The sequence below is a fragment of the Rhinopithecus roxellana genome, chromosome 6, assembly GCF_007565055.1.
Source record: "Rhinopithecus roxellana isolate Shanxi Qingling chromosome 6, ASM756505v1, whole genome shotgun sequence".
Lineage (NCBI taxonomy): Eukaryota > Metazoa > Chordata > Mammalia > Primates > Cercopithecidae > Rhinopithecus > Rhinopithecus roxellana.
This window is the reverse complement of record NC_044554.1, coordinates 54,337,132-54,350,851: the sequence shown is the minus strand read 5'-3', so window position 1 is coordinate 54,350,851 and position 13,720 is coordinate 54,337,132. Positions and strand designations below refer to the sequence as shown.

Here is a 13,720-nt window from a genome sequence, read left to right as displayed (position 1 = left end):
CTTCCTGACTTTGTTTCAAACTCCTCTACCAGGCACGCGGAAGCTCAGTCCACAGCTCTCCTCTAGCCTCCCCACCTCACCCGCCTCGGCTCACCTGGGCTTCCAGGTGCTGCTGGTACAGCCCACCTCTGACACCTCCTTACCTCTGGGTCTTTACTCATCTGTCCCTCTACCTACAGTGCCATCTTCCCCTCTCCCCCTGTCAAAATTCTAGCCATTCTTCAAGGCCCGAGCCAAATGCCATTTTCTCTCTTCCCTCCCCTCCCCTCCCCTCCTCTCCCCTCCCTTTCCTTTCCATTCTTTTTTGAGACAGAGTCTTGCTCTGTCACCCAGGCTGGAATGCAGGGGCAGGATCTCAGCTCACTGCAACCTCTGTCTTCCAGGTTCAAGCGATTTTCCTGCCTCAGCTTCCTGAGTAGCTGGGACTACAGGCATGCACCCCCACACCTGGCTAATTTTTGTATTTTTGTTAGAGATGGGGTTTCACCATGTTGGCCAGGCTGGTCTTGAACTCCTGACTTCAAGTGATCCACCTGCCTCAGCCTCCCAGAGTGCTGGGATTACAGGGTGAGCCCTCATGCCCCATCTCCAATGCCATTTTCTTCTTGAAGCGTCCCACCAGCAGATGTGACCTCCACTGTCGAAACCCGCAGTGCTTTATCCTTCCCAAGCCATTCCCGGAACACTGCTCGGGGGTTGAATGATGTGTGTTTGTAATTAACGCACTTCGAGAGCAGATATCTCCCGACTTCAGCATAGTGCAATCAGTGCACACAGTAGGTGCTCAATGAATATTGGACCAAATGGAATTGAGCATCCATGCTACACCTGCAGATGGGAGAGGCAGCAAACTCATGTCCCAAGAACCAGCATGACACAGATCTCTCTTATCCTCCCCTTTTTTCTCAATAAGGACAAAATTTGTGCTCAAGGGAGAAGGGCATAGCTTGCCCCTCCCTTCCTTCCTCAGCCAACAGTTTGGCTTCCCTTCTAGAGAGGTGAGAGAAGGTGTGACAGGCCAAGTTTCCTTTGCTCCACCCCGTCGTGTTCCCCCCAAACACCCAGCATAAGTTGCTTTCCAGCTCCTGCAGGCTGGAGTCGGCTCACCTGCAGTAGGCACTCAGCACAACTCTGTGAGACCGGCTCACCTGCACCCGGCACTCAGCACAGCTTCCAGCATGCAGAGCCTCCCCACTGCCACCCGGGCTGCCTTGATCCTCGGCCTGGCCTTTGCCTCCCTCCACTCGGCTTGCTCGGCAGGTAGCGTTATGAGCTTTATTCATGGCCAGGCTGGGAAGGGGGAGGGAAGGAGGGAAAAGAGAGGTGGGAGGGAAAGGAGGAGGAGGGGGAGGATTCTTTGGCCAGGGTTGGTCCTGCACAAAGGAAGGAGGAAACAGAACTTTCTCATCTGAAGGATTAGGCAGTGGGTGGGAGGTGGGGCTGGGGTGGGGGTGGTCTTAGGTTGGCCTAAGACAGAGATCAGGTACTCAATTCCTCATCTAGGGTAGGAGCAGTCACCTCTCTTGGCCTTTGCCACACAGAAAGGAAAAAGTTATTTGCTGGAGTCTCACCCATCAGAGGACCAAAATGACATCTCTTGGTCCACTGTGTCCTGAAGGCTCCTTCTCAGCCCCACTGAGCTCTCATGCTTTGCAATCCTCTCTGTGCACATTTGTGTCTGACCTTCCCTTTCCTAAGTCCTCCGTCCCTCTCTGCCCCCTGTACTTTCTCTGCGACTTTCACAGAACCTGACTGCTAGGAGGGCTGCCATTCACTGTCTCCCACCTTCCTGCCTCCGCGGGCACTGGAAATGTGGGTTATCTCCCTGTTTTCCGACAGAGGCTGGAAGGCTGATCTACACCCCCTGCCTTGCCCTGCCAGGCCGGGGTCTGCAACTCATGGCAGAGGGACCTTGGTTACCATCTCACGCTCCTGGCTTTGATCTTGTTCTCAGCCACCTCAGAACACCACCACATTTTCTATGCCCTGCAACACTCTCCCGCTCCCAAAACCAACCCTGCAACCCAGAGTCCTGTATCTGCCCCTCTCATCCTCAGACTCTCTTCTGCAGCCACTGTCAGGGGTGTTGGTGTTGAGGTTCAAGACATGCGCTCTTGAGCTGCTGAGCCTGAATCCAACTCCATCTTCTATGACTCACTAGCCATGCGACCTCAAGCAAACTACTTTCCCTCTCTATGCCCAGTTTCCTCCTTTATCTCATGGGGACCATCATAGTGCTTGTCAAGAGGAATTGATATAATTTCATGTAAAGAACTTAGAAATAGCCCATAGAAAATTAGCCACGCGTGGTGGCGGGTGCCTCAGGAGGCTGAGGCAGGGGAATCGTGTGAACCCGGGAGGTGGAGCGTGCAGTGAGCTGAGATTGGGCCACTGCACCCCAGCCTGGGTGAAAGAGCAAGACTTTGTCTCAAAAAAAAAAAAAAAAAAACAATAACAACAACAAAATAAATAACCCATAGAACGCACACAGTGAATGTCAGCAATTATGGTAAGCACATTCATTTTATTTTCCAGCTTCACCCCTCCCCAAATTAGAGTGCTGAGTTTCTTTCTACTTACCCTGACAGTGCCTTGCTTGTGATGGGAGCTGAAAATTAGAAGACAAGTTTAACTGCACTGAATTGTTGGGTCTTCCCAGCAGCTTTTCCTGTGGAATAGCCCCAAGTGGACCAGTCCCTCCCTCGCTTCTGGCTCTGCTTATAAGGGAGGAGGGTGATGTTTAAATTCTTAGGAATTTTCACCGGGGCTATTCCATTTGAACTATAGAAAATTGCTGATATCGAACAATTTTGACCTATAACAATGGCAATTTCATAAGCTTGAACCTAACCCTAGCATTTAGCCGACTGGGGTTTTTTTCCACTCACTTTGGAAGAGGACAACTTCCATTCTAGGTGTAGAGGTGAGATGAAAGTCAGGGCCAAGGAAGTTATTTGAGTCATAAGGAAAATTAGAAGAGTGAGGAATCAGTTTCTCCAAAACAAATAAAGACCAGGCTCTAAGCCATTTAGCTGTAAATAATTTACAGTAACAGATTGCATCGAGGCAATTACTATACTTTAAGCAGGACATTGGAGTGGCTTGGGGGTTGGGTGGCATAAAATTAGTCTCAGCAGCAATTTCATGGTTTTAGCTAAACAGCAGGTTTCTTCTTAACTCGTCCTGCTGTGTGACAACACGCACCTTTGAAGGACACGCTGACCCATAGTCAGGGGAGCCTTGAGAGTTTCCACACCCACCACCTTTTTTTTTCCTTTTTGCATTCCCAAAGAAGCAGAATGAACAGTAATATAATTTCTAGGAAGGTTCTTCCAATCCATCTCTTGGTTTCCATCTACCTAGGTCAGCATTAGCACTGTCTAATAATAGAACTTACACTGAGAGTGGAAACATCCCATGTCTGAATGGTGCTTCCAATATGGTAGCCACTATTCACACATGGCAATGGAACCCTTGGCATGTGTCTAATGTAACCAAGAAGCTGAGTTTTTTACTGAATTTAATTGTAATAAATTTAAACAACCACAAGTAGCTAGTGGCTGCTGTATTGAACGGTATGAACTTAGAGGTCATCTCTCTTCTTATTGTCAGTTATGGACAGGAACCTGGATGCCTCAGATCCCTAACCCAATCCCACACCTCAAGCCAACAGGACTTTAAGAATTCATCTGAAGTCCTTTTTATCTTTCCACTCCTTGCTCACGAATCAATCTATGTGCTGCGTATTCTGGCAATCTCTGGGCTTGCTTGTATGATGTTTAATTTTCTTCGACAGCCATCATTCTGGAGGCTGGAAGTCCAAGATCAAGGTGTTGATTGCTTGATTTCTCCTGAGGCCTCCCTACTTGGGTTGCAGATAGATGCCTTCTCACTGGGTCCTCACGTGAACTTTTCTCTGTGCATGTATGCTGCTAATGTTTCTTCTTCTTCTTCTTCTTCTTTTTAGATGGAGTTTCGCTCTTGTCACCCAGGCTGGAGTGCAATGGTGTGATCTCAGCTCACTGCAACCTCCACCTCCTGGGTTCAAGCGATTCTGCTGCCTCAGCCTCCCAAGTAGCTGGGATTACAGGCATGCACCACCATGCCTGGCTCATTTTTGTATTTTTAGTAGAGATGGGGGTTTCACCATGTTGGCCAGGCTGGTCTCGAACTCCTGACCTCAGGTGATCTGCCCACCTCGGCCTCCCAAAGTGCTGGGATTACAGGTATGAATCACTGCACCCGGCCTCTTCCTCGTCTTCTAAGAACCCTGCCATATTGGATTAGGGCCCACGCACAGGACCTCATTTAAGCTTAACTGCATCTTTGAAGGCCCCATCTTCAAATACAATCACACTGTGGGTTAGGACTTCAACATATGAAACTGGGGAGAGGGGAACATAATTCCGTCCATAACAGGGAGTTAGCTTTGTTGCAGAAAGCCTCAATATGCCCATGCTGGAGCTTCTATAATACTTTCATAATACTCACTACTGATTTACAAAAAAGATTTCAAAATCTATGCCTGGGAATGGCTTTTGCTAGTGCCTGAGACTATCTCCCATCTTTTCTTCCAGAAGCAAGCAGCAGCAACAGCTCAACCTTGACCGCTCACCACCCAGACCCTGGGACCCTGGAGCTGTGCCTCAGTAAGCTTCTCCTGCCAACTGCTCTAACCCCAGAACTGGCCCTCCGCCTGGGAGGGAAACAAAGGCCTCCCTGCTTTCCGTTGGTTGGTGTCAAGTGGCCAAGGGCCTTCTTGGCCTTCCTGTGCACCAGTGTGGTTTGTCCCAGAACTATTTGCAGAGCAGGTCTAAAAGGCTTTCTTGGCTCTGATCCCCATCTAGGTGCACAATCTTTGACACAGATCGCTTTAATGACCCATCCCAGGTCAGCAGCTAACAATGCCCTAGGTTCAAATGCTTGAAGAAGTCTGCAGGTGGAAAGGCCATAAAAAATCATCTAGTCCAACTTCCACCCAATGCAAGAGCTTGGTTTTGCTGTCCTTGACATACATATTTCTTCTTCTTCTATGCACGTTCTTCCTGTTCTTGCATACTTCTAGCCACAAGGTGCTCAGTAATCCATAGAGCAACCACTATTATGCATGTCTAGCTAATAGAAAGTTTTGCAGCTGGGCACAGTGGCTCACGCCTATAATCCCAGCACTTTGGGAAGCCGAGGTGGGCAGATCACCTGAGGTCGGGAGTTCGAGACCAGCCTGACCAACATGGTAAAACCCCATCTCTACTAAAAATACAAAAAAATTATCAGGTCTCTACTAAAAATACAAAAAAATACAGGTGGTGGCATGCACCTGTAGTGCCAGCTACTAGGGAGGCTGAGACAGAAGAATTGCTTGAACCTGGGAGGCAGAGGTTGCAGTGAGCCAAGATTGCACCACTGCACTCCAGCCGGGGCAACACAGTGAGACTCCCTCTCAAAAAGAAAAGAAGAAAGTTTCGCTTTATTTTGTCTGGTTCCCTTTATCCTGCCCTCACTGAATGACCGAATGCATTAACTTGGGCACTTAAAAGGAAGGGTAGGCCAGGCATGGTGGGTCAGGCCTGTAATTCCAGCACTTTGGGAGGTTGAGGCAGGTGGATCACTTGAGACCAGGAGTTCGAGACCAGCCTGGCCAACAGGGTGAAACCCCTTCTCTACTAAAAACACAAAACATTAGCCAGGTGTGGTGGCACGCACCTGTAATCCCAGCTACTTGGGAGGCTGAGGCAGGAGAATTGCTTGAACCCAGAAGGTGGAGGTTGCAGTGAGCCAAGCCTCCATTGCTTGGCTCCAGCCTGGGCGACAGAGTGAGACTCTGTCATCCATTGCACTCCAGCCTGGGTGACAGAGTGAGACTCTGTCTCAAAAAGAAAAAAAAAAAAAAAAAAGGAAGGGTATTAGGGAATAATACATAGAGGTTAAGAGTATGGCTTCAGAGTCCTGCAGACTTGGTTTGAGTTCTCCTTCTTCCATCTTGTGACCTTGGGCAAGTTACACCCTCAGTTTCTTCATGTAAAATGGGAATAAAAATTGCACCTGTCACTTTGTGAGCAAGGCATAAGCTAATGTGTAAAAGCACACAGCACAGTGCATGGCACATAGTAGACCCACATCAGTGTCAGCTACCGCGCTGTGATTGTTCTGTTAATATTAATGGTAGAGAAGCCTGGTGGGACTGGTGGTGCATGCCGTCGTCCTTACTCTCCCTTCCCCACCAGACGTGGACTTCTGCCCACAAGCAGCCCGGTGCTGCCGCGCAGGAGTGGACGAGTACGGCTGGATCGCGGCGGCTGTTGGCTGGAGCCTCTGGTTCCTCACCCTCATCCTGCTCTGTGTGGACAAACTGATGAAGCTGACTCCAGATGAGCTCAAGGACTTGCAAGCGTGAGACCCAGGCTCGGTGCACAAAACGGTGATCGCCACCAATTTGTGGCTAATGGGGAAGGGGAGTAGGGCTAACATGGTTTCTATTATTTAAGTCATTTTCACCTTTAAGCTTCAGTTACTTTTACAAGGGAAAGAAGAAAGAACGGGAGAACCAAGTGAGGCAAGCCACTGCTGCCCTTGCATGCTGCTCCCAAGGGCCCCTGGGCCTTCTGAGCCCACGTGACTCCTCTCTCAAGATAGTCCTTCTGGAATTTGTCCTGTTTTAACCTTTCTTCTAGGCACCAAGGGAGGTGCACAAGAAACTATGACTTAGTCTCATTGTCAACATGTTCAGAAACAAATGCATAACCTTCTCACCAAAACCAAGTCATTGGCTTCTCTTCCTGACTTGAGTCCTGGGCTTAACTGTCATTTCAGAATGTGAGAATCGGTCAGGTACGGTGGTTCATGCCTGTAATCCCAGCACTTTGGAAGGCAGAGCTGGGCAGATAACTCAAGGTCAGGAGTTCCAGATCAGCCTGGCCAACATGGTGAAACCCTGTCTCTACTAAAAATACAAAAATTAGCCAGGTGTGGTGGTGCACACCTGTAATCCCAGCTACTTGGGAGGCTGAGGCAGGAGAATCTCTTGAACCTGGGAGGCGGAGGTTGCAGTGAACCAAGATCATGCCACTGCACTCCAGCCTGGGGGACAGAGTGAGACTCTGTATCAAAATAAAAATGTGAGGATTGGTTGGGCGTGGTGGCTCATGCCTGTAATCCCGGCACTTTGAGAGACTGAGACAAGAGGATCACTTTAGCTCAGAAATTCAAGACCAGCCTAGGCAAGATGGCGAGACCTTGTCTCTATTAAAAATTTTTTAAAGTTAAAAATAAAAATGTGAGAATCCCCTTGGCACTCCCACCATCTTCACCCACCTCAAATCCTTCTCCGGCTCTCCTTCTGGCTTCATCCCATCTTCCACGGCTCTCCTGTCCCACCCATTCTCCCCGCCGGTGCCCTAGTTCTGGCCCTCACTGCCTTCCCCTAGGGATATTGCATTCTGTCCTCACTGCCTTGAGGATCTTCCTCCCCAGCTCTTCACTTCCTATGGGCAGCTGCCAGGGTAGGAGCTGTCACCTCCTGCTGGCAACAATCAGTAGCTCCTAAGGACTAAAACTTCTCAGTCCAGCATTCAGCTCTTTGTAGGAGTCCATCTGTCCCCCAGCACATGCAGGAGTAAGGACTCTGACTGGCCCACTCCTCATCCTGGTGTCTTCAGCTTCTATGCTGCCATTTTCTTGTCTGGGATGGCTGCTTCCCAACTCCACCTCCAGAATCAAGGATATTCCTCCAAACCCAGCTTGAATGCTTGATCTGCCTGGAGCCTTCCTGGTCATCCTTGGGTGACCTGGAGCTGGTGCTCTTAGCACACTTCTGCTCTGCCCTGATGTGCAGCTGTTGTGAATGGGCCCCTCCGCAGTTTATCCTTCCTCACCCGCCTGGGGCATAGTACCCTATTCAAGTTTGTCCAACAAGTGCATGGGTGAATTAATGAATGAACGAACAAATGAGTCTTTGCCCTAGACGATTTAAGGTCCTCACTCGGCATTAGGAGCCTCCATTTTTCTCCAGATGGCTGAAATAGCCAGCCTCTGAAGGAGCCAATGGTTTGGTCACTGCTCTCTCAAATTACAGTCATTGTCACTTAGCATGGAGCGTGGACGTTGCACATTACTGTGAACCCTTGCAGAGGAGGAGAGGGCAGGTTTATCAGAAGAAAGAAAGGACAAAATGACTCCTTATGAAGCAATTTCTGCCCTCTGCGAGAAAACATGTATTTATATCAGAGAACCCCACAGATTCTTAGACTACCTTGAAGTGAAAAGTATGTGCAGTCTGACATCTCACATTAAAATGTAGGCATTTTGTCAATTGCTTTTCTTTCATCTGCACAAGAGAAAGGATAGAATGAATCAATACAACCACTCTTTTCCTTGAGACTGTAAAGAAAATGGTTCTATAGTTTGATGGTTCTACTTCCAGGATGCTACCTCTCAGATTTATTCTCAACAGAAAATTTTTTGATTACAGCAGACCAGATCTTTATCTGTCAATAAGTTAAAAAAGGTAATCTGGGCTGGATGTGGTGGCTCACGCCCGTAATTCCAGCACTTTGGGAGGCCAAGATGGGAGGATTGCTTGAGCCCAGGAATTTGAGACCAGCCTGGGCAACATGGCGAAACCCCATCTCTACAAAAAATAGGAAAAAATTATTTGGGACTGGTGGCCCATGCCTGTGGTCCCAGCTACTCGGGAGGCTGAGGTGGGAAGATCATTTGAGCCCAGGAGGTTGAGGCTGCAGTGAGCTTTGATCTTGCCATTGCACTCCAGCCTGGGGGACAGAGTGAGACCTTGCCTCAAAAAGAAAAAAATAAAGAAAAAAGAAAATCTGAGAGGGAAAGCAGGCATCAACTTCCAGAGATCTAAAAATGTCCTAACTTAAAGCAACAGAACTTACCTAATGGTAGATGGACTTTTCATTTTAAAACTTTGCCTTTAGCAGTGGACACTGTCCTCAATACAGCTACACTTTATGTAACACAGAGTCCATATGATATGGGGCATGCCTGTATCAAAATGTCATATGTAGAAATAAAGTATTAAATATTAAGGTGCGGCATAATTATCTGACTTTAAAAATCATCATTTAGTGGCCCAGCATGGTGGCTCATGCCTGTAATCCCAGAACTTTGGGAGGCCGAGGCAGGCAGATCACCTGAGGTCAGGAGTTTGAGACCAACCTGGCCAACATGGTGAAACCTTGTCTCTACGAAAAATACAAAACATTAGCCGGGTATGGTGGCGGGTGCCTGTAATCCCAGCTACTTGCGGGGGTAGGGCAGGAGAATTGCTTGAACCTGGGAGGCAGAGTTTGCAGTGAGCCGAGATCGGGCCACTGCACTCCAGCCTGGGCGACAGAATGACACTCTGTCTCAAATAAATAAATAAATTACATTAAATAAAAATCATCATTTAAAAATCTATTCCTGGCTGGGTATGGTGGCTCACGCCTGTAATCCAAGCACTTTGGGAGTCTGAGGTGGGCGGATCACCTGAGGTCGGGAGTTCAAAACCAGCCTGACCAACATGGAGAAACCCCGTCTCTACCAAAATTACAAAATTAGCTGGCGTGGTGGCACATGATTGTAATCCCAGCTACTTGGGAGGCTGAGACAGGAGAATTGCTTGAACCTGGGAGGCAGAGGTTGCGGTGAGCCAGGATCGCACCATTGCACTCCAGCCTAGGCAACAAGAGCAAAATTCCATCTCAAAAAAAAAAAACTATTTATATATATTCCTTTTCATATGCATGACACCTAACGCAAACAAAACAAATATACAATTTTTTATTAACAATTAAAGTTTACAGCATGTAAGATTAATCAGCTGGACCTGGTGGTGCACATCTGTAGTCCCAGCTACTGTGGAATCTGAGAAGGGAGGACGGCTTGGGCCCAGTGATTAATTGCTTTGAGGGTGTAATGCCCAATGATCATGCCTGTGAATAGCCACTGCACTCTAGCCTGGGTGACACAGCAAGACATTGTCTCTAAAATAAAACAAAGCAAAACAAAAAATTAATCAAAAACAAGTCTTAGGATAGCTTGAGCCTTGTCTTAGTCGGTTTGGACTGCTGTAACAAATTATCATAGACTGGGTAGCTTCTAGACAACATTTATTTCTCATGGTTCTGGAGGCTGGAAGTCTGAGATCAGGGTGCCAGCATGGTTGGTTTCTGGGGAGGGTCCACTTCTTGGTTCATGGACAGCCATCCTCTCATTGCATCCTCATGTGGTGGAAAGAGGGCAAAGGAGTTCCCTGGAGCCCCTTCTAGAAGGGCACTAATCCCAATCGTGAGGGCTCCACCCTTATGACCTAATCACCTCCTAAAGGCCCCACCTCCAAATATCATCACCTTGGGCACTAGGATTCAACATGAATTTTAGGGGGACACAAATATTCAGTGTATAGGAGACCTCATTTTTACAAAAATATACCGAAGCATATTTTTAAACTTGGAGAAATGTTAATCTAGATGTTAATGATCAAGAAACTGCTCTGTCTGAATTCCAGTATCCATTTTGAAGTCATCTATAGGGGATCTTCCTTGCCATGTGGTAGGAGTGCTTGTAAACACCCTCTGCCTGGCATCTACTTCCAGCCTTACCTGGCTCCAGCCCCTCCTCCTCACTTCTTCGAGAGTGATCTGTCTAATACATAAATAAGCAATCAAATCACCCCCTTCCAAAATCCTTCTGTGGCTCTGCACAGCTGACAGAACAGGATTTTTACTCAAGGTGAACCAAAAGAGCTCTGTAATTGGATCTCCAGACATTTCTCTAGCTTTACCTCTTGCATATCCTTCATGCAAACAGGGTTCAAAATGATTCCCATTCCCTAAACACTCTATCTTCCTGGGCTTCATTTTTGCTGTTCACATGGCCTGGAATGTACATACCCTTCCCCAGAGGAAGACCTGCTGTGAACCAAGAGAAGCTTAAACTTAAGGCTCCCTTACTTGAATGGGCCCCTCTGAGGCCCTCAGTTTAATACTGTATTTCTAATTTTGTATCCTTTTTTTTTTCTAAAGGCAGCCTCCCCTTAAATGTCTACATTTAAGGCGCCATAAACCTGGGCCTGCCCTTGCTTCCCCTCGTCTTCCCTGGCCCCCAACTCCCGGCTGGATTTTGGTTTACTGGGATTGGTCTTCCAAGCCAAGTTGTCTCTTCCTCCCTGGATGGACACACACACACACACTACACACACACGCACACACACGCACACACACACACACCCTCCTTGACCAAACTCTAGCCAGGCTTTTTTTGAGTCCTCTTCTCGACTAGACCTTAACCTTGGCTTATAAAAACTACAGACTCTCAGCATAAATGATTTCATCCACTCTCTTCCCCTCACGTTTAAAGACTTGACCAAACACTAACACAGCCTCTAACAGCTCCAGGCTGCACCCCTAGGATGAGCAGGAGGTGGAGACCCTGCCCGGGAGATGCAGCTAGAGGTGAGTGATGCCAGGCCAGGTTCCAGGCACATCATGTGCATGGCACAAAGGTGCTGTTCCCATTCAAACAGAGCTAACCTATGTGAGAGCTGGGGGTGGCAGGGGTGGGGAATTCAGAACTCCCATCCAAGTCCTGGGGCAGCCAGAAGCCCCCTTCCAGTAAACCCCTATAACACACTGCACATGCACACATACACATATACCCCAGCGCTTTGTCCTGGCCGTGCTCTGGGGATCCCTGAGCTCACTTCCCTCCCCTGCCCACAACCCATAGCCAATTCTACCCCTGCCTGACTCAGAATGGCAGCAGGGAGTGCAATGCCAAGTGTCTGAGGGGCTGGCTGGGTGTACTGGGCTCCAGGGTCCATGTGAGTGTAAAACTCAAGCACGCAGGGCAACCACACTGCTGCCCTCTGGGATCCAGAAAGCTCCAACAGAAGCCCAGGTTGTTCATCACACACTCCGTTTCCCTTGAGGAACAGGCACCCTTTAAAATGTGCATAGCAGTTCCTAAGGGCTGCTAAAACCCCTGGAAAAAGGGAACTGCACATAAGATCTAACACTTGGCTTCCATTACGTGCTCGACTACTACAAAGCACACTTGCTACATGGTGTATTTGCATATGTGTTGTTCAAACTGTGATAAAAACAAAGACTAAAGTTAAAACAAAATTGATTCCAAACCATAATCAATCTCATGGCCAGACGAATCAAGAGCCATTGATCAAGGAGCCTAGTGCGGATGGCAATCCCATTCCACAGGCTGCAAATGTGGAGTTTCAGTTTCCCATCCTGAGTGCAACTGATGTGAAATTGCACTTCTATGTGCAATTTCAGTGCACGTAGAAGCACATTTCTCTTTCCTACTAACACAGACAGGACCAAGGTGCAATTATCATATTTCTTTCATGACATGTTGCTTTCTATCAAGGAGGAATAAGAACCAAAATGGTCGTTTCAACAAATTTCTCTCTTTTTTCATTGGTTGAGCAAGTGGCTTTTTCCCTAAGTTTGTATTGTTATAAACAATATATAAAGCATAGAGAATAATTAAATTATCAAACCATGAAAAGACACAGAGAGCCAGGCTCAGTGGCTCACACCTGTAATCCCAGCACTTTGGGAAGCCGAGGTGGGAAGATTCCTTGATTCCAGGAGTTCGAGACCAGCCTAGGCAACATAGCAAGACCCCCATCTCTACAAAAAATTAAAAAATCAGCCAGGTGTGGTGGCACAAGCTTGTAGTCCCAGCTACTCAGGAGGCTGAGACAGGAGGATCCCTTGAGCCTATGAGGTTGAGGCTGCAGTGAGCTGTGTTTGTATCCCTGCACTCCAGCGTGGGTAACAGAGTGAGACTCAGTCTCAAAAAAAGACAAGACAAGACATGGAGGATATTTATTTGCATATTACTGAGTGAAAAAAAGCCAATCCGAAAAGACCACATACTGAATGATTCCAACTATATGACAACTGGAAAAAGCAAAATTATGGAGGCAGCAAAAAGATCGGTGGCTGCCAGGGGTTTGTGGGGTGGGAGGGATGAATAAGCAGAGCACAGAGGATTTTTAGGGCAGCAGAACTACTCGGAATTATAATGGTGGGTACATGTCATTATATATTTGTCCAAACCCACAGAATATACAACACCAAGAGTGAACTCCAATGCAAACTCTGGACTCTGGATGATACTGATGTGTCAGTGCAGGCTCATCAGCTGTAACACATGTACCAGACTGGTGGGGGGTGTTGATAATGGGGGTAGCTGTGCACTGGGGAGCAGGGGATATATGAGAACTCTGCACTTTCTGCTCAGTTTTGCTGTGAACCTAAAACTGCTGTAAAATATAGTCTATTAAAAAAAACTGAGCTAAGAGTGTCTCTGAGAGTCTTAGTACCCACTCTAGAGAAAGGTAATATTTAATCCATCAAATTCCTTAAATTTAAAATCTTCAATAACAAGCAAAAGTACTGGTAGAAGGATAACTTCCGTATCTTACGCACTAAGAGCACACTTTAACACCTAAATTCATTTATCAAGTCCATTCTTAGAATCACTGAATCCGGTTAGAAGTGGCTCATTTACTCTTCAGGAAGTTATTCTCATCTATTCTGGAAAAATGTATGACATACAGCCAATGTAGGCCCAGCTCTTCTTCACATGAACACCAGCTTTCTGATGTCTGTGCAGAGTCTAGTTTGTCATTCCTCTTAGTTCATGTCACTCTGTCACCACTGGCCTCTGGAAGGTCCCCTCATCTTACCTT

General features: G+C 47.5%; 1 protein-coding gene across 2 annotated transcripts; it reads left to right on the top strand.

Annotated features, from left to right (window-relative positions):
• The first annotated feature begins 1,044 nt into the window (after nt 1–1,044).
• TMEM213 (transmembrane protein 213) lies at nt 1,045–8,579 on the top strand. Of its 2 annotated transcripts, none has more exons than XM_030931853.1 (3): nt 1,045–1,260; nt 4,581–4,649; nt 6,225–8,579. In XM_030931853.1, the coding sequence occupies exons 1-3, from the start codon at nt 1,179–1,181 to the stop codon at nt 6,392–6,394; spliced, it is 321 nt and encodes a 106-aa protein (XP_030787713.1). In that variant the 5' UTR covers nt 1,045–1,178; the 3' UTR covers nt 6,395–8,579. The 2 variants fall into 2 exon arrangements, with proteins under 2 accessions (XP_030787713.1, XP_010354607.1); XM_010356305.2 differs by having other exon boundaries at nt 1,076–1,260; nt 4,578–4,649; nt 6,225–7,114.
• The last annotated feature ends 5,141 nt before the right edge of the window (nt 8,580–13,720 follow it).